This window comes from Anastrepha ludens, chromosome 6 (assembly GCF_028408465.1).
Source record: "Anastrepha ludens isolate Willacy chromosome 6, idAnaLude1.1, whole genome shotgun sequence".
In the NCBI taxonomy this organism is placed as follows: domain Eukaryota; kingdom Metazoa; phylum Arthropoda; class Insecta; order Diptera; family Tephritidae; genus Anastrepha; species Anastrepha ludens.
Window position 1 is genome coordinate 109,398,584 of NC_071502.1, and position 26,036 is coordinate 109,424,619.

The window sequence follows — 26,036 nt, forward strand, 5'->3', positions numbered from 1 at the left end:
TGGTGCATTGATTTGATTGGTTTTTCTATTGAGTTAAGTCAAAATCAAAGTGGGGTCCTTCGATTTGCATGCTGGTCATAGGTATGTTGAAACAGGCATAAGTGAATATTTACTTAAGTATTGGTTTTATTTATAAATATTTATATACTCATAAATATTTAATGTTATGTATATGTTAATAAAGGCCAAGAGATGTGGTTTGAAGTACGAGTAAATTCAAATTATATGTCAGCCATTGTAAATCTTTACTAAACTCTTCAGATTCGCAACAATTTCAAGTTCAGTGGTTAGGGCCTTCTTCTATTTATAATTTAGGAGGAGTTTTTCTCAGAATGCGCATTTATATTAGAATGTATGAAACCATAATGTAATGCTTGTTGCCTGTATATGTAGTATTCGGTTTTTTACTTAAAAATATAAAAAACTTATATAAAACCCATAAAATGTTAGCAACATTTTTTAGAAATTCTAGTGGATGGAAGGGGGAAAAAAGTATATAAGCCACCATGAAAACTTTTAAATGTTGTATTTTGATATTGGCATAAAATCCGCATTCAAACTGGTATAAAACTTGTATAGGTTTTAATCCGCAACTGGTATAAGGGAATTTAGCAACTTTACTTCAAAGCTTAATTAGTTTTTGAGTGACCTTAAAACTGGTATATGTTTAATTTTAAACTGGCACGAACGTGAAAATTTGGTATAAAAATATATCCAATTTCACTTAAAGATTATGTAATGTAGTTTTAATCAGCGTGAAAAGTGCTATAAGTTTGATTCGTCAGCTGGTATAAAATTCAGAATCCGGTATAAAGCAGCTTGACTTGAAAACTATTTAATTTATTGTAAAACGGACTGAACGCTGGTAAATGTTTCACTTTACAACTGGTATAAATAACAAACACCATAGAAAAAATATGACAGTACTTGAAAACTATGTTATTTGTGATTTGATATAAAGATTTGGGATTGGTATAAAATTACAAATCTGGTATACAGCAACTTGACATGAAAATTATTTCATTTACTTGAAACCGGTACTAAAACTGATATTTTTTATTTTAAAACCGGTACATTGGTATAAAATTATAAATCTGGATAAAGCAATTTGACCTGGAAATTATTTAATTTACTTTAAACCGACACTAAAACTGATAGTTTTGTCTGAAAACTGGTATAAAATATCGAGCATCAGCAGAAAATATGTATAATATAATATAATAATAATTGTATTTAAAAAGTATGTAAATGTATCATGAAAGCTTATGTATGTGTTTTTTGAAATTGGTATAAAACTCAAAATGGTATAAAACTAGCAAAAAATACGTAAGTGTGCTTGAAAACTATGTAAATGCAGCATGAAAGCTGCTAAATGTGTTTTTGAAACTGGTATAAAAACCCAAAATTTGGTATGAATTATCTAACATTATCGAAAAATTTGTGACTGTACTTGAAAACTATTTAAATTTATTTGAATCAGCATGAGAACTGGTATATACATTATTTTTAAACTGGTATAAAAGCCCAAACTTAATATAAAGTATCGAATATTATCAGAAAATACATCACTGTACATATTTGCAAACTATATAAATGCAGTATGAAGACTGGGGCAAAATCAAATAAACTGGTATAAAAATCAAAATTTGGTATAAACCAATTACGCACCTGCATTTGCAGATCAAGTAACTTTATAATTTTAATAACGATTGTAAAATCTGATATATAAATATGCCTGCACCTAAAGTAAACCCTCTTTTTAATTACGCAGAAATGCGTCTTTCCTCAAGTCACTGAATTATTTCCTAAATGGGTAAATAATTGAAATTTTTTGATCAAAAATCTTTCAGAAAACTAGTCTAAAACTTATAATTTTATTTACTGCAAAACACCAAAGATATAAGATAGTAAGCATTGAATAAAAGTCTTTTATTAAATCTCTTAAATTGTGTAAAAACGGGTCAGTGTTTTTACATGAATATACCTAATTATGTAGTTGTATATTACAAGTGTCAAAGCTGTAAGCAAAGTTATTGAAAACTGGTGTGAGCTTAATAAATAGTGAGTTTTTTTTCATCAAAACTTTATCAGAAATTAAAAAAAAGAAACTGGTATAAAATCTGGTATAAATTTTAATAAATCATAATAGTTCAACCAAAAATGCTGAACTAAATTTCCGCTCTTGCACTGATATATAACTGGTATAAATTTTACAAGAAAACTGGTATAAAAATGAGTTAAACAATTTATTACTGAATTTTTCATCATTTTTATAAAGGAGTTTGATGAAAATTAGGATAATGCAGAATTCCGTTCTTTTTTTTTTGTTTTTTTGTGGAATTTAATAAAAATGAATAAATAATTGGTGCGTACACTTCCGTTAGAAATTTGGCCGATCGCCTCCTTCTTTTTGTGGTGCGCGTTAAAAGAGTATAAATTCAATAATCGTTGTTGAGCTTTCAACCATGGAATTCAAAAAACAATGGAATCAATTATACATAATTATCTTTGGCGGTCGCCGTAGCTGAATGAGTTTGTGAGTAGCCAGCATTTGGTAGGGATACAACAGCAGATTCTTTCATTTAAGGAACAGCATTCAGACCAGCACCACTAATTGTAGGATGAGCTCTAGCTAACACCTAGCAAAGGGTGTACCGGCCAATTGTTTATGCATACATAATAAAAATAGGAATTTATCAGTTTGAAAATTTATTATTATTTCTTTTAAACCCATATCTCTTTTAAACCCAACAGCCTAACCCATTGCTTAAATTTCGCACTATACTCGTCTTTGATCTACTCTCCAACAACTAATTTTGTATTACTATTTACTCTTATTATACCACATTTTTTTACCACCACTTCCTTGCATTATACGTCCGATGGTATTCTGCTTAGTCGCGTGAAAAGCCATTCGTTTGATGGACTTTACGTAGCATCTCAACGCTGTCCATTATGTGCACGCTATTTAGCAACTATTTATGCCGCCACTACTTTGTGCCTTTTGTGACAGAATTTTCTCTTGCACTCTTCTTCTCAACGCAACAGCGGTCATTCTGGCAAGTTTGCATTCTGATAATAACTATACACAAAGTGTTTTTCTTAGTAGCCAGTGATGTGGCTCGAGCGGCATTGAATGCGCATTAGACACGCTCTAATAACTTCAGCTAAAAGCTACTGAAAGAAAATATATTTTTCTATACATTTAATTTTATTTCTTTTCTTCTGTTTGGTTGATAATAAAAAGTCGAATGACAATACATGAATGCACAGCTGTAGTACAAGGCATTTAAAACAAGGTAAAACTGATTTTTATGTAGTCTGAATACGTGCGCGACCTGTTGCAAATCCTCCGCCCACATATGACTTTGCAAAACAGAGCTACCTCTAACACATTCATGTTCGCTTAGTACGCATAGCGTGTGCTTTCATTGAGTTTTCAATTTCCGCACGAAATTCCAATTCATTGCACGGCAACTAATCAAATCGCAATGAATTGAAACGAGCAGACAATTGAATTGCAATGCAACGAGCCTGAGCAAAAGCTCGTTTCGGTTTGGCTTGGTTTGGCTTGCCTTAGCGGATGGCAAAAGCGTGTTGCATGTCCAAAGAATTGTTGCTGCTCATGTCGGTTGTAACGATAGCAACAACCCCACTTGCGGACTGAAATAAATACTATTGCAATAATGCCACAAATACATAGCACAATAACAGCAATATCTTTGCAGCAAACAAATTTCACTTATAATATCGGCATTTCCTCACCAACCAACCAACTTGACTAGAATTATAATTTCCGTTTGCCATTTAAACGAAATTCCCCTGCTGAGCATTTAATGGAGTTTATTTGCTATTGATTTATAATAGCAAATCGTGATGGCATAAACCAGCTGGTTCAGTGTTAAATACAGAAGCGCGGTGCAATCGTCAGCCTAATTTACTGCATTTCGGTTTAATTTCCGCGTTGAGTGAAAGTTATTGAAGAGTTTGCCGATTGCAAATTGATTGGTAATCATGTCAAGCTGGGAATTGATATGGAAAAGTTATCAGGGGGAAATTAAATGATCTTAAACTCAGATTAGTGTGCAATTAATGTCTTTTCCACCTTTCTGCCTCTAATAAAGAACAGAATCTGTGGTTGAGAGAAGTATTTTCGTAATTTTTTCGAGAATTTTCAAGCCACCAGAGTTTCACTAGGAAAACGCTTTCAAAAAGCCTATCAAACTAAGCACTGTATGCTATACATAATCATCTGCTGCACCTATACCTATGAATCTAGATTATACGAGCGAGCTAAGCTAATTGACAAAAAAAAACACAAGAAACAAAAAAGATATTCGCAGAAATCTTACCTTAAAGTAAATTGACTATCTTAAAAAACTATGAAGCTGTGACCTATTTGAACTTAAAGCTGCTTTCTCAGAATAAGGTACGTTTAGCGCGCTGACTAGAGCGTTAAAAAAGTTAACGTGATTAAAAAAATTTACGAAAAGGTGTTAAAGGTGTCACTTGGAAGGTAGTATGAACTTTTGAATCCATATTTCAGTAAATAACTGTACGAGTAACTGTAGTTCATATTGTTTTCCCAAAAGAAACAACGAACTCCCAGCAGCTTGAATGAAAATTCACAGGTAAGACTAATAAAACTTTAGACCTTTGCATCAAAATATTTTATTATTCAACCTACGAGTGAGTGTTCAAGAATTACCCTAAAATTGCAGTCTTTCCAAGTATTGCATTTTCTCTGTTCGTGTAGGTGTGCGTCTTTTTATTTATTGTGTACTTGCGTTATTGTGTGCGTGCGGATGTTTGTTTTTATGTTCTTTTCTGGTATTACTTTTACACTTTTACTTGGCGCTCTGCTTCGTCCAAATGAAGTTTAATTTTATTGCAACTACATAAAAGTTTGTAGTCTCCATGTCAAGCACAGTAATAGTATTTTTAATTACTTTTTTTTTCAATAATTTTTTTACAACTTTTACACAACTACGCATCTATGCTGCAGCATGCGACATGAATGTTCATGCCCGATGCAAGGAGAATGTGCCGAGCTTATGCGGTTGCGATCATACCGAACGACGAGGGCGCATCAATTTGGAGTTGAATGTGAAGGAGAATTTGTTGACGGTGCAAAGTAAGTAAATTAAATAAAAACTTATAGTACGCTAGAATATTTAGATTGGATGGCAAAATATGTTAATATTTTTGCTCGAATAATGCCAGAGGTGTGTTTAAGTTTTGCAAAATATTAGCAAAAATTATGTTCCTTAGCTGAATTGGGTATTGGTTACCACACTGATTATTGGTTCGTTTTGGTTTTGTTGGATTGTCTGAAAATGTTTTATTTGAAAAAATGGAGCTAATTCATTTCAATGTCTTAAAAAAATTTAGTTTTAGTTTTTCAATTAAATTACAACAATTTTTCAATTAAACTAATTTAAATTTAAACCCACTTGTTAAGCCTTTTAATGTTTCAATTAAATAAAAATAGAAATTAAAACGCTTCAAAAGTGGATAAAAATCTAAATGACATAATAAATAATTAAGTAAGAAAAAATAAATATATATAAAACGCTTCAAAAGTGGGCTAGTTTAATTATTTAAATGCGGTACACATTTTTAGGTGTTTCTGAATTTGTTTAAATGAGAATACAAATTTCGCTTTTAATTTTCAAAAATTCTGCAAAGAAAACGTTTTAATTTCAATTTCATTATTATTATTTTTTTTTGTTTTTGTTTTTTTGAAATGTGTGTACAAATTTAATTTTTAGTTTTCGAAATTTTGAAAAACATTTTTACTTTAATTGAACTTTTGTACGAAAATTAAAAACTTCAAATAGCCCCCTTTGTAAATATTAGAATGAGTTTTTAATATTCTGGAGTTGAGGCTGAGCTTTCGTTTCAACCGTTAAAGCACTTCCTGTCAATGCAATTGACAATTTTCGCAAGCTCTAAATTTTGTAGTGAATACAATATTCCTTTTACAAGTTTTATTAAAATTTCCTCCGCAAATATGTGCCTTGCTTACAAGCACCTTAAAGCTTTAAGCTTTGCGCTTCTAAGCTTCAGGCTTTTTCTGGGAGAAAAGGTTATTTTTCTATTCTATTCTATTTTTGTTTATCGAAAAATAATTCCGTTTCATTTTGATTGGCATTTCTGAGTAAAAGTTTTAATAATTTGCTTAGGTTTCTTTGGCATTACTAAATTTATTCATGTAAAAAATTATCAAATTCAAGTTTTGTAAAAAGCTCAGTCTGCAAAAAATCAGTAACTCTTTAAATTACTAAAATTGTTTATTAAAACAATGTTTGTAAGTTTTCTTAAAAACCCAGACTGTAATTATCTTAATATTTTTTAAATACCACGTAATTTCTAATTTCGGCCGCCATAGCCGAATGGGTTGGTGCGCGACTACCATTCGGAATTCACAGAGAGAACGTAGATTCGGATCTCGGCGAAACACCAAAATTAAGAAAAAAAAATTCTAATAGCGGTCGCCCGTCGGCAGGCAATGGCAACCCTCCGAGTGGATTTCTGTCATGAAAAAGCTCCTCATAAAAAATAACTGCCGTTCGGAGTCAGCTTGAAACTGTAGGTCCCTGCACTTGTGGAACAACATCAAGACGCACAAGACCACAAAAAGGAGGAGGAGCTCGGCCAAACACCCAAAAAGGGTGTACGCGCCACTTATATATACATATAACTTCTAATTGAAAAATTTCTTAATTCTCATTCTATAAATGTTACAATTTAAATTTCAAATAAATGTTTACAAAAAATTTGGAGTCTATGGAAGTTACTGAAACTATTTGTTCAAAAATTTTTTGTATACCAAAATTGATTCACCTCAATTTAGGATATGGTTTTTTAATCAAAAAATATATTTTAATTAGTCCTGGGATAATTAAATTTTATTTCTCTTTCTAATCTTAGTCTAATTTCAATTATTCATCGCATAAAATATATTTTTGCACAAAAAAAATATATTATTTTTTCAACTTCAGTCAAAGAAGGCCGCAATCTCATTCCAATGGATCCAAATGGTCTCAGCGATCCATATGTCAAAGTCAAACTAATTCCAGATGAGCACGAAAAGTCAAAGAAAAAGACGCGCACCATTAAGGCATGTCTGAATCCTGTGTGGAACGAGACCATCAAATAGTGAGTAATTATTTAATAATAAAAACTATTTTTTAAATATGGAAAATTTTTTAAAATTACGCACTACCTTTTAATTATATTATAAATTATTATCATTATTAAATAATTATTTGAAACCCTGAAAGCTTACGCTGCAATGTGAAAGCTGTTTTGCTTGAAGCGAAAGCTTTTGAATATGAAGACAAGCTTTTCGGTAGGACTATAATGTAAAAAACTCATTTATAATTCTATTATTTCAAGTTTGCAAATTTTGCTGAAAATTACGTTTATTAATGCTTTGAGAGCAATCTAATTAATTTAATATTTTTGAATGGCATATTATGAAACTCATTTGAAAATATAGATATTATTTTTAACACGATTTCACTTTTCGAAAGCTTTAAATTGATATGAAAAATTTCACACTACCTGTTTAAACTCCATCTTTCAAAAGTTCAAGTGAAATGAGACTTTTAAGAAGTTACGCAATTTACATATTACGATTTCTAAAAGAAGTCTTCACACGCAATCTAAGAGAAAAAGTTAAATTAATATTTAATTTGTTTTAAAGTAAAAGCTTTCTCAACTGCTGTGGGGCTTTCTTAGTTTATTTTTTATCTCTACTTTGCTCTCGAACTACTTGTTCTTTTCTATTCATATTTTTTGTACAACATACATTTTTTCTTTTTGTACTTTTAGTGATCTCAAACCAGAAGACAAAGATCGTCGTGTACTGATCGAGGTGTGGGATTGGGATCGTACATCGCGCAATGATTTTATGGGCGCGTTATCCTTTGGCATATCCGAAATTATTAAGGTGAGTAAACAAATAAGGCATAGATTTCTTTATTGGTTCTTATTGCAATATTTTTTTTTTGAGTTGGAGTTAGTAGTTTTGCTTGAGATGATATGGCATCTTTATGAATTTATTACGAAATACTTTCAAGGTTCTGATGTTTGTTCGACCTCAATCTTTTGCATTGTTGTTTACGTTTACGGTGGTCTATAGCTTTGAATGAGATTCTATAGAATTTTTTTTCATTCATTCTTTAAATTTTTATCAAAAACTCTTTTAAATTATTTTCGGCTTGATTAGTAATAATTTATAGGCAGGTTCAGATAAAAATAATGAGTTAGCTTTAAAACTGAGCGGAAAATAATGAACGTCTGCTTCGCGCTATGTTTCCGATTTATTTTTTGTTCTCTACGCCGGTCCGTTAGTAGGGCTAGGTTTGGCGTTTTTGGCTGCCACTTTTCTCAGAATGCAGATAAGCACACTTAGACCAACCATTTCTGTGTGGAAAGGTGCTAACAGGCAAGCGGTTTTTAATTAAATTCCTTCAATTTCCCTTGTTATGTAACCGCTGAGTTTCTTTTAAGAAGCTTTGAAGATTCCGAATGTCTATTAGCTCCAAGTCTGCTCTAAGAATTCAAAGAAATACTTGCTAAGATGGAGATGTCGTATATTCGTGTTTTTGTTAGAGCGAGACAGTGGAAAAGATAGGTTGCAACGCTTCTCGTCTTATGCAAAGCTCTGCAGCTACGGCAAAATTCATTTGTGGGGAAGTCCATTCGGCTGATGTGGGTAGCAAAGAGTATTTTCCAATCTTAGTGCTCTGTACAGCACGAATGCGGAATGGTCAAGTAAAAATATCACTTCAGGTCTTATTTTTTGGAATCTTGCCTAGATCTGACTTAATATCCAGCCCGTGGATTTCCGACCCGGCTGTCATTTGTCTGCATTTGAATAGAAGCTACTCCGAGCAGGAGCTTGCACGAAAAAAGAACGTCTGCACTATACGCAGAGTTTGTTAACTATACCATGGCTCCCTTCCTTACTACTGCATCGGCGCCATAGTTCTGAGTGATATTCCTGTGTGCCACATTCGTAGCATAATTCACAGGCAGCGCTTTTAAGACGATCTTGCACTCAAAAGCTATCTCAAAGTAGTGTCGCAAAATAGTATCGCAAAGCATCGATTTGATTGCAGTCTGGTTGTGAAATTAAATTATGAGAACTTTCTCCCTGCTCAGCCTAAAGGAATCTACAATGATCGGTGATCCGTGGGTAGCAGCTCAGAGAGAGCTCTTTTGACTAAATTCCTCTTCCAACCATTTTGTCTGCCTTCGCGACAAGTGTAGATTGTGGTAGAACCCTTTAATTCAGAGATTCTTGTGGAGAACATATTCGAGAAAAAATTTCGATAAGCCAGCTCACCGAAAAAAGTAAAGAAACTCCCTCCATTCGGAAGTTGCGGTCAATCTAGTTGCGTTTGAAATGAAAGAACGGATGAGTGTAAAAGAAAAGGCTCTGAGCTTGACCTTCAGCGAGTGGTAGAGGACATAATCATTCTTTTAAACGAACGATACACTGCGTTTGACTTAAGCGTAATCGCGGAAACCAATAGAAGGTACTCTGTGACTACTAACTGCAGGGTCTCCAGAGACAAACAGTCTCGTTGGATTCAACATATCAACTACCCGCGTTCTCACAGGTGTTATAACGAGTTACTGCGCATTAGCACCCTAGCCAGTGCCAATAGGATGTGTGTACTTCACAATGGCTTCTGCAGGAGGTGTGGAGATGAAGAAGAAATTGAATCGGTACAACACTTCCTCAGAGAAACCGTGCCGAATATCTTGGCGTTTAATTTTTTTGAAGGCCTGAAAAAATTACAATATGTCTCACTGAAGGGAGTGGGGAGTGGTTTAAGCTTAGTTAGTGGTTAAGTTTAGTTAGCGGATGGAAATGAAATGCAGTGGTCTTAGACAAGCAGCCTGACTAACCTAACCTAACTTAGTTGCGTTGTAGTTACCCTGGAGCTTGTCAAGTTCGGTGTGGTGAAGCGAAGTGAAGCCGGAAAAAAGCAGGAGCACCCCCATTTCGCCGTTTCTATTTTGTTTCTAAATGTCATTACTACTAATGTGGGCTATTCACAGTGGCTGCTTAGAAAAGGATGGATCGGATAGCCAGATTCCATGCACAGCTGCAGACTTTAACTTTTCCAAAACTTTCCTCGAACGATCTCTCATTTTTCATTTCACTTTAGCTTCGTAGCGAGAATCATGCCGAGGTATTTGACTTCGGTAAAAAGTTTGAGCTGAACTACATTCAAAGAGGGTGACTGGAAAGTAGGAAGCTTATACTTCCTCGTAAAAAATACTATTTCGGTTTTGATTGAGTTGGCACTGAATCCACTTTTTGGGTTCAAAATTATTGCCTTAAATCACTGGAATAAAGTAAATCCATTCGAACTTGGTAAGGAGCAAGCTTTTCAACCCAAATTGGAATGGAGAACAGGGCTGATAGATATTTGCATGCGGTGTTCTCAGCCTACAACTCAGCCGAATACAATATTTAACTTTAGTCCCTTCTTGCTGTATAGAATTTTCGTTTTTTTTTCTTTTCCTTTGAAAAGAATACAATCACAGCTGACCATTTCTGTGTATTTACTGACCTCTGTTAAGCGACTTTTGTGCGTATGAATTGACTTTTTTGAAGTGGCCAATCTCAGCAGTCTATTATTTACACTCATTTTTTGGCCCTCACATACTTTTAATTTACCCAGTTTTTTTTCTCGAATTTATATTTACTTTTTCTTATCTACTTTCCTATTAGCTTCTACGCCGCTGAAATTGCCGCCGGCCTCTTTTTTCTACACAGCAAAGGCATTTTGTATCGTGATTTGAAATTGGACAATGTCCTATTGGATGCGGATGGTCATGTTAAAATTGCCGACTTTGGCATGTGCAAGGAGAATATTATTGGCGATAAGACAACAAAGACATTTTGCGGCACACCCGACTACATAGCACCCGAGGTGAGTAAACTCAATATACTCGTATAAATACTTAGCGAGCAGAACGAAAGTTTATAGGCGTTTGTTGTATTGTGACTTGCAGCTACCAAAATGGGTAGCAAATTTCGATTTCAATTCAAAGATAAAAAAAATTTACCCTAAGTGTGCTTGAAAGAAAATATCAGAGTGTGTTGCTCTGGTGACACTAATTAGTTCCGACCGACCCATGGTTGGCAATATGTGGATTTGTGCGAGGTGCGAGTGAATGACTAAAGGCAGGCCGTATTTGTATTCAATCTGCAAAACAATTTAGTTGAAAAATGTGACCTAAATGCGCACAAGATGGGTGAGACTAGTGGGACATTTGTGTGGAAGTATAATTTAAAATGATAGTAGGTTTGCAAAGGATTTTGTGATTAAGTAAAATTCGTATCTAAATTCCAATTTGGTAAGGGTTAGAGTATTCTGTTATTACTTTTAGGGTAGAATATGCCAGGTGTTTCAAAATAAACTGCTTCACAAGCACTTGATTTCATTCATCATTCAGAGTTTGCGTGTAATTCTTAACCGGTTTATTATAGATTTGATGTACCCCCGGCGACAAAACGATAGAACGTCAATATATTGAACAGTTTTCACCACTTTCCTTCTTCTTTTTTAAATTATTATATTTTTATATAATAAGAGCCAAGGTGAATCTATTAGCTGCCTTATTTTTTTCCTTTCGTCGTCTCCATGTGGTTGTCTGCACAGAATAAAATAAGAATAAAACACGACTTTAGCAAAATTTTAATTAAAAAAAACAAGAGTAAAAGTTATCGCTTTTTAGGTGGAGCCCGTTTCTCCAGCAGCCCCTTACAGTGATCATTACAAGATTCATCTAAAATCAAACGGACAAGGGAAATCAGTTTTATTAATAGGTCTATTTATAAGTTCGTGCGGTTTTACAACAGATGGCGTAACTTGATTATTATTCCATCGATCCACATTTCCAAACATTCATTGGAGAGCTACTGTCGTAAGGCACAAACGTCAGTATAAGTTTTTTATTTGAAGCGTAAACAACAATATTTTTACCACACTTGAAAATGTCGAATTTCGTGCCAAATAATGTGTTTTTGCGGGGAATTCTTCTTCATTATTTTAATATGAAGAAAAAAGCAGCCGAAAGTCATCGTATCTTGGTGGAAGTTTATGGTGAGCATGCTCTATCTGAGCGAACGTGCCAGAAGTGGTTTGCACGCTTTAAAAGTGGTGATTTTGGCTTGGAAGACGAAGAACGCGAGGGTGCGCCGCCAAAGTTCATGGATACCGAATTGGAGGAATTGCTCGATCAAGATCCGGCTCAAACGCAAGAAGAGGTTGCAAAAACTTTGGGAGTTGATCAATCAACCATTTCCAAACGTTTAAAAGCCATGGGAATGATCCGAAAGGTAGGCCATTGGGTGCCGTATGAATTGAAGCCAAGAGACGTTGAACGCCGTTTTATGGCATGCGAACAACTGCTTCAACGGCACAAAAGAAAGGGTTTTTTGCATCGAATTGTGACTGGCGATGAAAAGTGGGTCCATTACGACAATCCAAAACGTCGGGCAACGTATGGATACCCTGGCCATGCTTCAACATCGACGTCGGCGCAGAATATTCATGGCCTGAAGGTTATGCTGTGTATCTGGTGGGACCAGCTGGGTGTTGTGTATTATGAGCTACTGAAACCGAATGAAACGATTACGGGGGATGTCTACCGACGACAATTGATGCGTTTGAGCCGAGCACTGCGAGAAAAACGGCCGCAATACGCCGATAGACACGACAAAGTTATTTTGCAACATGACAATGCTCGGCCACATGTTGCACAAGTGGTCAAAACATACTTAGAAACGCTCAAATGGGATGTCCTACCCCACCCGCCGTATAGTCCAGACCTTGCGCCATCCGATTACTATCTCTTCCGATCGATGCAACATGGCCTGGCTGACCAGCACTTCCGTAATTACGATGAAGTCAAAAAATGGATCGATTCGTGGATTGCGGCAAAACCGACCGAATTTTTCACAAAGGGAATCCGTGAATTGCCAGAAAGATGGGAAAAAGTAGTAGTAAGCGATGGACAATATTTTGAATATTAAATTTGTAACCATTTTACGTCAATAAAGTTTCAAATTTCGAAAAAAAACCGCACGAACTTATTCATAGTCCTATTAATAGATGACTTTGTCTCAGGAAATATTTTTCAGATTGTCAAGAAAACACCGACAATTAATTGTTAAAAAAAATCAAAATTTTTGGAAAAAAATCCCTCGATCAGGCACGAGTTTTTTATGTTTTCCAGAAGCAGTATAAATTTTATTGAAATCTACCAAACGGTTTTTAAGTTACAGTGATCACCAGTTCAAAAAACATAGTTTTGAGAAAAACGCATTTAAAGTTTTGCTAACGATTTATGTAGGGCCCGAGCGCTCTTTGTTAATTGTTGAATAACTCGCAAAAGTATTTGTCGGATTCACTTCAAATTTTCTCACAATTTTTTTAGGGTATTATACTTTAAGAAAATTACAAAAAAAATCAATTTTTTGAAAATTCTGTCTACCCCAACCCCTTAAAATTTACTGATACTTTTTTTTTCTAATTTCTCCGTTTTGCGATGTTGCGCATTTTCTCCATATAAAAATCAGTTTTAATTAAAATTTCTAGATACGTTTTTGATAAGCAACTTTAAAGCTTATTAAATTTTAGTACAATAAAGCGCAAGTTTGTAGTTGATAAAAATTCCTGTTGATTTTTTATATTTTTTTCTAGGCTATGTTGTGCGTCCTTTCTATATAAAAAAATTAATACTTTTTTAAAAAAACCTAAAAAAAAACAATCGAAGGTTTTTTTCTAATTTTTGCATGAAATTAAAAATTGATTTTGTATGGCTTTTGTGAAATAAAGAAATATATTTTAAAGTTACAAAAGTAATGAGGGTTAAAATAGAAGGAAAAATTGTGAAAATGTAGCAAAATATTGATGTGCTGTCATTTGTTGCGAGCTGCAAGTAGTTAACCAAACGGATAATAGCGAATTATACAAAACTCCTAAGTAACAAATACAAATAACTACTAATTCATGTATGTCACCTGGTGTCAAAAAGTCTATGTGTGGATTCAAGCCGGCCAGTATAAGCTAGCCTCTGGATAACAACAGGAAAACCTAGATTACTTTCTGTTTCAGTATTAGATTAGCTTGTCGCAGAGCTAGTCTCGGATATTTAAAAGAGGTGAAATTTAGAACTTTTTTTTTACTCTGGTTCAAGGAAAAGTTTAGCTGACGGTTAGACATAAAGAGTTTTAGGAATGGCAAGAAATATTCGAATAGCGTTATTTTTTCTCGCCAAGATCTGCAGCTGAATACTGGACTCACTGGCGGCCGCCATAGCCGAGAGGTTAGCGCGTGGCTACCATTCGGTAGGGTTCCGGTTCGAGTCCCACTGTAGGCATGAAGCACGAAGTGATTGGAAATGTTTTTTCTAGTAGCTATCTAACCTCGGAAGGCAATAGCAAACCTCCTAGTGTATTTCCATCCTGAAAAAGCATAGAATTGTAGGTCCCTCCATTCCAATTCTCAAATTCGTACAAGACAATATGGCGTGCTTACGCAGTATACGATTGCAATTTACCGTTTCATAAGCCTTTTGAGAAGTCCAGACTTGTGCTGGCCAAATGAAATTGCAAGTGTTTAAGCGAGTGCGAGTTGCTACTTACTTAAGCACCACTCACTCATACATATTTTTCTAAATTACACATCCTCCTAATTCAATACCTTCTTCGTAACTAAAATTCAATACAAAAGTTTACGCGTTTTTCTTTTCTTACTCTCTTTAATATAATAATTTGTATATTTTCATCGCCCCTCAACAGATCATCCTGTATCAGCCCTATGGTAAATCGGTTGATTGGTGGGCCTATGGCGTTTTACTTTACGAAATGCTCGTCGGTCAGCCGCCTTTCGATGGTGAAGATGAAGAGGAATTGTTTGCTGCCATCACCGATCACAATGTCTCCTATCCGAAGAGTCTGAGCAAGGAGGCAAAGGAGGCGTGCAAAGGGGTGAGTTGAATTTATTTCAAATAAAATTTTCTGAATTAACACCAGCCTTTATTTTGTGCAAGAAGAAGCTGGCACACGCAAGTGTACGGCCTTAAGCTGTCAAATGCTCTTTTATGCATTTTTTTTTTTTTTTGTTCTGAAGTCTGTTGCTGAAGCTGGGCATCCTTAATTATGCACACATGTGTTGTTGGGCATAAATTAATTTTAAATGTCCTGGAAAGTTACGCACACACCCAGGCGTAAATAAATAATGCATTATACAGACACAATATAAAATTTACACATGGGAAGTGTGTACCAGATATTCATTGTTCTTGTTTTTATATCCTCTTTGTATACTTTTCAGTTCACTAAAATTGAAGTCCCAAATTTGCATGTTATGGATATAGAGAATTTGCAAGGTTAAGCGTAGGGTTAGTAGTTGTTAAGTATAGTATTTGTGTGTGTGTCTTTTTTTGTTTTTGTTTTTGTGTTTTTTTTTTTCGTTATATGTATGTAATATAGATTAAGAAATTATTGGCCACAAATTTAATGCTGATGTAAAATTAAGTTTCGAAATAATTCACGCGTCGCTTGGTCATAGATTAAGCGGCTTACTGTATGAAAAGATAATGACCATAATCCAGAGAATTTCTAACTAGTTTTTTGGCATACAATTTTTTTATCACAACGAAACAGAAAATTTAAACAATCAAATTGCATTAATTTTAATAAAATTTTTCGGCCGAAATTTGAAAATAAAAAGCATTTCTTCGACAACACGATGATAATAACTCACTCGGGAAAAATGCAAAAAAGTAAAATGTATACCAATCGCGGTCATTTATTTACTTGCAAATAATTTTGTTTGCGGTGAAAGAAATAATATTTTTAAATAGCACATTTTTTTGAAAAACACTAAATATTTTAAAATAAATAGACTTAATAACTCCTAAAATCCCATAATTATAAACACCAAATTTTGCGAGTAGATAGATTAACCCTGTGAAGGCTCTACCGCATATATATGTATATATATATATGTACAATATATTATACAAAACACAAACACATTTAGTTGGGAGTATACTTTTTACAATGGTTTATATTTTAGTGTTCTAAAAACTAAGTAAAACTAAAATAAAAAATAATAAAATAATATATTAATATAAATAAAATAAAATATTTAAATAGTTCACAAGGTGTCTACAATCGTAATTTCATAAAAATATATTTAAAAAATATTGACCTTTGAGTCTCCCTGTGAGTTGTAAATCACATGTATATAGTTACACAAACGCAGATGTTCGCTAAAATGTTAATAACTAAAACGCCGCACTTGAAAAAAAAAAACAAAATTGTATCCGCTTAATACCGAAACCGCAAAATCCCTGGATAAAAATTCGAATAAAAGTTAAATATTTTACCGGCATTTATTTATCCATTACAATTCTTTATTATTTCAAATGCGATGAGCAAAATTAAGTGGTTGTAAATTTCAATCCATGCTTGCTTAGTGTGCTAAATATCCAGCGTGGTGTTCATCTGGGAATTCCTAAATCATACGAATGGAAGCAAGGTGCCCAAAAACGGTGCGCATATCCCTAACTTTCTAACGCGATAATTTTCAATCCACCAATATACATATATATGTATACATTTTTTTTTCATTCACAAAGTAATTAAATTATGCGTGCCGATGGTTTGTGAAAGCAATTAAGCAGTAAAATCTATCTCAATAATTTTAAAGATTTTATTAAACTCAATATGGACTCTAGTACTAGGAGCATTTCGAGCATAAAGAGATTTTGAGGGACCAACATAGAAAAGCTCTGAACTAGGAAGAGTTTTTCCTGGAATGTTAAAGAAAATACTCGCAAGAAGCACGGGGCAGTCAACAGCACCACAAATCAAATCGAATGCAATTTATATTGTAAATATCTAATGTCTGAAGGCCTAATAAAAAGTTTAATTTTCAAGATATTGAGAGATATTTTGTTACAATATAATAAACGATGAAAGATTATTAAGGCTCACAATGAATTTGAGTTAGATGAAAATGCTTTTATAAACAAAAAATATCAAAAATCAACGCAAATTTTGAGCCACTTTAAACTTTCAACTGGCACTCTCTAGTATACCAAAACTCAATGGGCTGTTAAACTGCATACTTGAAAATTTTCTCAAATTCTGATTAAGGGGTTATACTAAGGGGTTAGAATTTTCAAAAAATCAATTTTTTTTAATGCCCATATATTTAAGAATACACACAGAAAATTGAATATCTTTCCTGTGAATATTTTCTAAGTTACACGCAAATTTGAAAAGGCGTTTCAGAGTGCTTGAAAGTACAAGGCCGGAGGTGCAGCGCTTACTTGGAGCTTTAAACGCGTTTTTCCCAAAATGGTATTTTCAAAGTCGGTGACCAACCAATTTTAACTCAAACTTCTTAAATATAGTTTTTAGTAATTAATCGAAGATTTTTTCTCACAGATAAATATTTTTTTTGTAAACAATTTAAGGCCGAAATTTTAAACAAAAATCGATTTATTTTTTTTTTTTTTTTTTTGAGAAACCACCAAACAAAATTATTTTGCTTATTCCTTCAATTAATTACTATATTTAACATTACTTTAACGAAATCAGTTTGGTTTTTTAATTTCAGAGGATCCTTATTTGTTATTACTTTACCAAATCATATTACCTTATGATAGACGGTTTATAGGATACTTTCAAATTTCTTACTAGCTCCTTCCTCTAAGTATTTCCTGTGGTTATATAAAGATTTTTTCCACTAGCTTTCATACCCTGATGTCACCGCAACATTTCGAAGACATCCTCTGATGCTAATCGATAAATGAACCGCTACTAAATCAAACAGAAACTCTGAAAGACATATAAAATTCATATTACTAGGCAACACCATGCAGACTCTGTATCAGATATGATGGCCCATATTACCTGCGTGTTTGTTGCGGTCAAACCTCTAATCTGCAGGGACTTGCATTATACTCAGTTTATACCTGATTCCTTATTACTTTATACGCCGCAAAAAGTGCTGGCAACTACACCTACCTAGCTGCGTTTTATACCTTTTTATATCATTGACTTTTTTACCATTTTCTCCTTGCAGTTCCTCACCAAACAGCCTACCAAACGGCTTGGCTGTGGGCCCACCGGTGAAGCGGATGTGCGCATTCATCCATTCTTCCGACGAATCGATTGGGAGAAAATTGAGAATCGTGAAGTGCAGCCACCATTTAAGCCGAAGATTGTGAGTAAACTCAACCAAAAGCATATAAATGGAAATTTTTTAAAATATGTATATTTAATTATTATTATTTTTTATTTATTTCCCTCAATTTTTTTTTCTTTCTATGCTCTCATCAACTGCTGCTGCGCACTTGTGTCAAATTAATATGCAAATACTTTTAATTAAAATTCTCACGCACATGAACACATACACTTGCATGCGTGCAGAAACATCGTAAGGATGTCTCGAACTTCGATAAGCAATTCACGTCGGAGAAAACGAATCTGACACCAACGGATAAAGTATTCATGATGAATTTGGATCAAACGGAATTTGTTGGCTTCTCCTACGTGAATCCGGACTATGCAATGCCTGTTTAAGTACAGTTAAAATAAACAAACATGCATGCCAGCACTTGGTAAGCGCAGCAGCGTGGGAGTGGCACAGGAACTGATAGATGAAGGGTACAAGAGAGAAAGAGAGGTACGGAACGCCGTGTGAAAGAGGCAAAGAAGGGAAGCAGAAAATGAAGCGTCTAGTTGCTGCGATGTTGTTGAATGTGTGAGTGTTGGTAAAGATGGTTTTTTTTCAACCGCACTATGCGAACGTGTGAACAGCGTGCCATTATAAACATTTTCAGAATAATTTCCCAAAAAAAAGCGAAGAAGCACACACACGCGCACATACTCTCAGGAGAGATGCATACTTGCAGGCGTGTGTGTGTTTGTGTGAATATTGAGTAGTTCATAAATTTTTGCGCAATTTAAAGCGTCATTGCAGGAAATTTGGAAATTCATACTGCAAATGGAAAATTTGAGAAAAAAATGTGAAATGCAAATTTTTTTCAAACGTTTTTAGTCCTTTTTTTCTGTTTTTCTGCTTTAAGGTTGAAAAAAATGCTGCATAGAAAGATTGACAGAAAGACAAGTAAAATATATATACTTTAAAAATCGTTTTGTTCAAACTCTATTAACTACAATATTTTGTATTTAAAGTTATTGTGCGTCTACAAAACTTACTGTTTTTTAATTTATCATTCAAAGAAAAACTTTATGGAAAGCAATACTGTCGTTTTGAAAGCAAATGTATTATACCGTGTGACAAAAAAAAACAAATTAAATATACTTTTATGGAGACCTAGCACAACTTGTGGGTATAGAAAAACTAAGAAAAATGGTATAGGAGAAATTTCCAATACACCCCCAAAATCTTTTTTTATGACCATAAAACCGTTTTTCAGGAGGTTGATGTGAAGAATCACTCCTAACTTCGCCAATTTCCACCCAATTACGAATTTGTTCTTATAGTTCGAATGAACAAAACAAACCTTTTTGACAATGTGTTGACAATTTTTCTGAAATGACAACTGACGAGACTGTAGACGGAAGTATTTGGTTTTTTTTTATTTTTTCTCTATTTCTTCAACTTTGAGATAATTTTTACGATATTATCCGATATTGAGGATTTTTTTTAGTAAACTACTGTTATAGAAAATTTAATTTTGCGTCGAATGAGCTATATTTGACTGTAATTGAATTAAAATTCATAGAGTAAGTTTTGCAACCTTAGATCATATTCTACAATCTTATCGAAATCTACACACCTCCAGACAACAATTCTTTGGATCCTCTCCTGCACTTGATTTTCTTAAAGAGCCATCTGCAAGTAATATACTGACTGTCTACAAATTTCTAAAAGCTAACGACTTGTTAAGATGGATCTAACATGTACCTTTGTTTGTTTTATTTAGTTATAAGCATTTAAATATGATAATTACTTAACGCTAGACCTTATTTAAAGTACATTTACATTTTTGTTAACTGACAGCCGATGGCCCATGCTGCTAGTGCTGCTGCCTTCTTATATTTGTATAACTTGTTATTATACAAATGTATAATAATAATAATAATAATAATAATAATATTTTTCTAAGTATATCTTATTTACCAACCAGGAACCCATCAATGACTGGTACAAGTTTCTCTCTCAAGTTGAGGACGAGTACTACAACATACCGTGCTCGGATCCGGTCAACGACATAGCGCGCTTGCGCGATGAAGTGCGAGTGAGTGAGTGTTTAAAGTGCTTTCCTAGACAATTTTTCTAATTCCTTCTTTATTCACGCCTTACATTTAAATGGACAAAAAAACCGATAATAGGCGCCGCATGGACAACAAAGATATGCCACACAATATGAGCAAACGCGATATGATACGTGCAGCAGATTTCAATTTCATCAAAGTACTTGGCGAGGGTTCGTTCGGTAAAGTGCTGCAGGCCGAGCGCCGTGGTACCGATGAGCTGTATGCGGTGAAAGTGCTGCGCAAGGATGTCATCATACAGACCGACGACTTGGAATTGCCCATGACTGAGAAGCAGGTGTTGGCGTTGTCGGGCAAGCCGCCATTTTTGGTCTCATTACACTCGTGCTTTCAGACTATGGTGAGTGTGCACGGTTTGTTTGTAAATAGCTACAAGGCAGGGGTGGTTGTGAACACTAAAAGTGTGCATTTTTATAATATCTTTGTCAGGATCGTCTATTCTTTGTCATGGAGTACTGCAAAGGCGGTGATCTTATGTACCACATGCAGGTCTATGGACGTTTCAAAGAATCAGTGGCGGTGTAAATTCATTTTCAAAGTTAGCCGGACAAAATCCCTTCGAGGCTGATGATGAGGAGACCACATTTAAAAATATCAAAGAGAAAAAAGCAGTATTTCCGAAACACTTCTCTCAGGAGGCAATGGACGTGTTGACGAGCATAAGTGGGGCAGTGCACAGTTTACAGCCTTCTACAATAGAACATAAATGTTTCTGCTTTACAGTTCCTTGCCAAAAAGCCCAATAATCGCTTAGGTGCTGGCCGCTACGCTCGTTCTGAAATTACCACAAATCCTTTCTTCAGGAATATAGATTGGGACAAGGTTGAAGCGAAGGAAATGGAGCCGCCTATTGTACCGAAAATTGTAAGTGTTCCCATTGAAAGGTCTTTCGTGGGAAATTTGGGTGTTAACACAGTGATATTCTTTGATTTTAGAAACATCGCAAGGATATCTCGAACTTCGATAAAGCTTTCATTGGCGAAAAAACAGATTTGACACCAACCGATAAATTATTCATGATGAATTTGGATCAGAGTGACTTCATAGGCTTCTCCTATATGAATCCGGAGTTTATCACTATTATCTAAATTGCATATAAAATGCTCAAAGTACTAAATTTAGAGAACTCTGTAATATGAAATACAAAAATATATTGGAAAAATTAGCAGAAAAAGCAGAAAAAAGTTCACTGTATTAATAATACTTCCCAGCAAAACCTGCGTGACCGAAACTCTAATACAATTACACTTTTTTGTATGTTAAAAACACATATGCACTCGTATTTGTTTGAAAATTGACTTTTTTTTGGTTCTCCGTCACATTTGGAAAATGTGTAAGCAGTAAGCAAACTTTATTCATATATTTTTCCTCATTTTTGCATCAGTAAAAATAAGCAAACGCCGTAGCCGAATGGATTGATGCGTGACTACCAACCATTCTGAATTCACAGAGAGAACGTTAGTTCGAAACATTTTTCTAATAGCGGTCGCCCCTCAGCAGGCAATGGCAAACCACCGAGTGTATTTCTGCCATGAAAAAAAGCTCCTCATAAATATATCATCAAAAAATAAAATAAATGTATAAAAATAAACTTTTTTTTGTGATTGGAACCGAGGATTTTGGATCGGAAGTCTACATCGCTAGCCACTCCACTACCGCATTATGCTGTCAGCGGTGCGCTAAAAGTTATTTTGCTTGTCGCTACGTTTACAAGTAACTGGCACTGAAACGAATCCATATGTATGAAGGGGATAGAAAATCACACGTACACGAAATTTTTCGAACGATTTTCCCAACGCTCTTAACAAAGTGATTGCAATGAGCAATGTTCGGTGACCGTTGAACGGTCAAAAGTTTTTTTTGGTGACCACAATAAGTTTTAAACAAGTTAACATTTTTTCAGTACAAACGTAGGAAAGCTAAAACATGCACAGTAACGCTAAAATGACCTATGGTCTTGCTTTATGGGCAGTGGTGGAGTTATTTGAAGCCAATTTAATCATTTTACGATGGTTTCGAATGGAAAATATATTGACAAATTTGATGCAAACAGTTTGTACAGACATTTTTATTGTAAAAGAAATAGGGCAATTTGTAGTCCCAGCTCGCAAAAAGAGTAGCACACGACAATTTTCTTTCCGGTGTTTTTGAATGTTCACTATTTTTTATAAAAGTAGCGCTCATCCTTTAACGAGCGCCAGTTTCAAAAATTAAACAAAAAAGCGCAAAGTCTTTTTTATATGGAGAAGATGCGCAATGCAGTCAAGAGGGGGAAAAATATGAAAAAGCAATTGCGGTTCTCAGCAACTTCAAACTTGCACTAAAATTTAACAAAATATAAGGAGGCGCAAAATTAATCACCTTATCGGAAGATTTATAATTTCTGCAAGTGGCGTCGTATGTCAATCATATTTGACATTTGTGAGCTATGTTAGACTGCTGCAGTATACAAGCAGAGATGCAATGGAGCGCGTAAAGATCAAAATAAAGATTACCATCACTCAAAATCATTGTTTTTACTTAGAAAATAGTTGTTAAAAAACAAAATTGGACGAGTAATTTGATTAAAATTACGTCTAAAACTAGAAATCAAAAAACTTTCTAGAAACCCTTATCAAAAGCTGTGGAATTGAGATTTTGTGGCTTTTGTTAGAGAATGAATTATACTTATATGTAATTCAATGAACAATAAAAAAATAAATAAAATAAAAAATAAAAAAATAAAAAAAAATAAAAATTAAAAATTAAAAAAAATGTAAATACAAATAAAAACTGGTCAAAAGTTTGTTTTAGCGCGTGGTGCAAGTCAAAATTCTTGGCATTAAGACATTTGTAAATTAGATAACAAATGTATTCAAATGCGTGCCACAAATCCACACCACTTCGACTTAATTGTGAATTGCCCCATCATAAAAATACACCCACTAAGCCCAAGCATAAATTTCTCCAACCACTAAAAAAGAGCGCGACAGTTCACACATTTATATTTATTCACCAGAGTCGAAGCTCTATTGAGCATCAAGTTGAAGTTGAATAGAGTCGAAGCTCTATTGAGCATCCTTCGATGGGGGTTTCTCCAAAAAGCTCAGCCGAAAGCTTTTGCTTATTTTTCATTGCCTAAAAGTAACTAAGCTTTAAAAGAAATATTTCATAGAACTCTTAAAGCAGCAAAAACAGTGTAAAATTCATTAAAGAATGTAGAAGTTTGTATACAAAAATAGAGAGAGAAATTTAAGATAACTGGTTGCCCTTGCTCGCCCTGACTGCTTTAGCTATCGCTCAAGTTATTGTTTGTGCATTAGTTGCATTGGGGGAAAATGCAAGAAATGCGGACTTCACAAATGCAATGCCAAAACCGCAGCCGAGCATGGCATGGCCTGCACTGGTATGCAAATTCAATATCGGTTTGTGGGTTTGTAAGTCAGCTGGGCAAATTGTTGAAGACAATATTGATAGTTGCTGAGGGCTACAACTGCCAAAGTCATCAGCATGTAGTGAGCTAATATAAATTTTGGGAATTGTGGAAGTGTGTAAGTGCTTTCATATACACGTACAAGTATATGTATGTATTTGTTTATCTCCATATATGTGTTATCTGTACATGTATGGATGTGGTGTGGATAAGAGTGCGTGCTCGCTTGTCCATTGAAGGTACAACCTTGCTCTGCTTAAATTGGGAAAATCTTGCAATGTCAATTCGCAACAAGTTGTAGGGAGGTAAATGAAAGTTATTTATTAATGGAATTCGGAGACAAGTTTTGGTATTCAATACAATCAATCGGAATATTAAAAAAAATATACTTTATATATAACTGAAGGTCTTGATTTATAGACTAAACACATAAATTTATCAGAAGTAACGGGAAACAGAAATAACAAGGCTTTAAGACTTCAGCTTTAAGATAAGACTTTGCGAGTTGAGGAAAATAGATAAAAAATATATTCATATACATATATAAATTACTCTATTCACTCTTAGTAGACAAGACGTTCGGCTAACAAGCGTCACCCTCTATGTATGTTGCCTGATTAGGCATTCCTGAGGACCGACTTCTGTATGATACAAAAATGATAGGATACAAAACTTCTCTGCCACTATTCGGGGCTGCAAAGTAGCGCAAAATTAATCAATATATCGGAAGATTTATAATTTTTGCAAATGCATAGATACAAGTTTCCAGTATTATATGTACAAAAATTAGAAAAATTTCACAGAATCTTGATCACAAATGCACGAAATCTTTTTTATATGGAGAAAATGCGCAGCACAGTCAAGAGGGGGAGGAATATAAAAAATCGAAGGCATTTCTCAGCAACTTCAAAATTACACTTCATTGCACTAAAATTTAACAAATTACAAGGCGGCTCATAATTAATCACCCTATCCGAAGATTTATATTGTTTGCAAATGACGTCGTACGCCACTCATATTTCACACTTGTGAATAAGACAGCTACAGTACAAAGCAAACAAGCAAAGGAGCGCGTGGAGGTCAAAATACAGATTGGCATCACTCAAAGTAATTTTTTTTTCTTAGTAAGTTAAAAAGCTATTCAAAAACTAAATGGGATGGTTAATTTTGCGCCACCTTGTTTGTGGTTAAAGAGTCAAATGACGCTCAAGTGCTTTACTTCTTAAAAACAAAAATTAAAGTTTTCAGCTCCGTTAATATAAGGAACCTAATGAAATTGATTTTAGGGGCAAATTGGTTATTGAAGACAGGGGAAATTTTAGACCACCTGTCAACCATCACAAGAGAGTTGAAACCTAAGTGAATCCCATTAGGGATGATTGATTCTATAATCTAAACTATACCTTTTCTTCTTGATACAATTTTTAGTAATTGGGATTTTTTAAGGTTAGGCTTCGCAAAATTTTAATGCGACAAATTTATGTAGGTAAGTATTCTTATTAAAAATAAATAAATATAAAAAAATAATAATTACGAATGATTTTTGTCAGCAGGTGCTTTTAGTAGTATGTACTAAAGAAAAACAAAAACTAAAAAAAGAATTATGAGGAATGGATATAAGCAGGTATTTTTAATAGTCTAGAACAGTGCTGGGGAAAGCATTTCTTTGCTGAAAATAAATTTTTAGTGCAACAACAGTTTTTGGTACAAAAAGCCTCCTAACAATATTTTATTTCTAGTGAGAAATATAATTTTAATACGAAATTCTCTTAGCACACACTTGTTTTAAAAACAGTTTTTATATTTTTAGTACAACAGCCGATTTTTGTACAACAGTGCTCCTAACTATATTTATTTCTAATGAGAATTATAATTTTAGTGCGAAACTCTTTTAGTACAAACGTTTTTTAGTACATATTTTTATTTTTAGTACAACAGCCGTGTTTAGTACAAAAATCCTCTTTACAATATTTTGTTTCTAGGGAGAAGTATAATTTTAGTACGAAACTATTTTAGCACAAACTTTTTTTAAGTACAGCATTTTTGGGGTTTTAGTACAACCAGCTTCCTAATATTTTCTTTCTAGTGATAAATATAATTTTAGCACGAAACCTCTTTAGACAATTTTTTTAGAACAGATTTTTATTTTTAGTACAAAAACAGTTTTTAGTACAAAAAGCCTCCTTTTTCAATATTTTGTTTCTAGTGAGAAGTATAATCGTAGTAAGAAACTATTTTAGTACAAAAGTTTGTTTAATAGAA

The 26,036-nt window shown here is 34.0% G+C and overlaps 2 protein-coding genes across 2 annotated transcripts in view; both read left to right on the forward strand.

Moving 5' to 3' along the window:
• Positions 1–19,146, forward strand: part of LOC128867229 (protein kinase C, brain isozyme-like) — an 85,865-nt gene extending 66,719 nt beyond the window's left edge. The window contains exons 5-12 of the mRNA XM_054108331.1: positions 5,006–5,134; positions 7,005–7,161; positions 7,840–7,957; positions 10,191–10,261; positions 10,760–10,961; positions 14,840–15,028; positions 18,141–18,281; positions 18,488–19,146. Coding sequence (XP_053964306.1) covers positions 5,006–5,134; positions 7,005–7,161; positions 7,840–7,957; positions 10,191–10,261; positions 10,760–10,961; positions 14,840–15,028; positions 18,141–18,281; positions 18,488–18,640 — 1,160 coding nt within the window. The 3' untranslated portion in view covers positions 18,641–19,146. The remainder of the gene's footprint in view (positions 1–5,005; positions 5,135–7,004; positions 7,162–7,839; positions 7,958–10,190; positions 10,262–10,759; positions 10,962–14,839; positions 15,029–18,140; positions 18,282–18,487) is intronic.
• A 1,195-nt stretch (positions 19,147–20,341) lies between these two features.
• LOC128867230 (protein kinase C, eye isozyme-like) lies at positions 20,342–21,649 on the forward strand. Its single transcript, XM_054108332.1, has 4 exons — positions 20,342–20,702; positions 20,792–20,884; positions 21,062–21,226; positions 21,298–21,649. The coding sequence occupies exons 1-4, from the start codon at positions 20,397–20,399 to the stop codon at positions 21,448–21,450; spliced, it is 717 nt and encodes a 238-aa protein (XP_053964307.1). The 5' UTR covers positions 20,342–20,396; the 3' UTR covers positions 21,451–21,649.
• Positions 21,650–26,036: the final 4,387 nt, after the last annotated feature.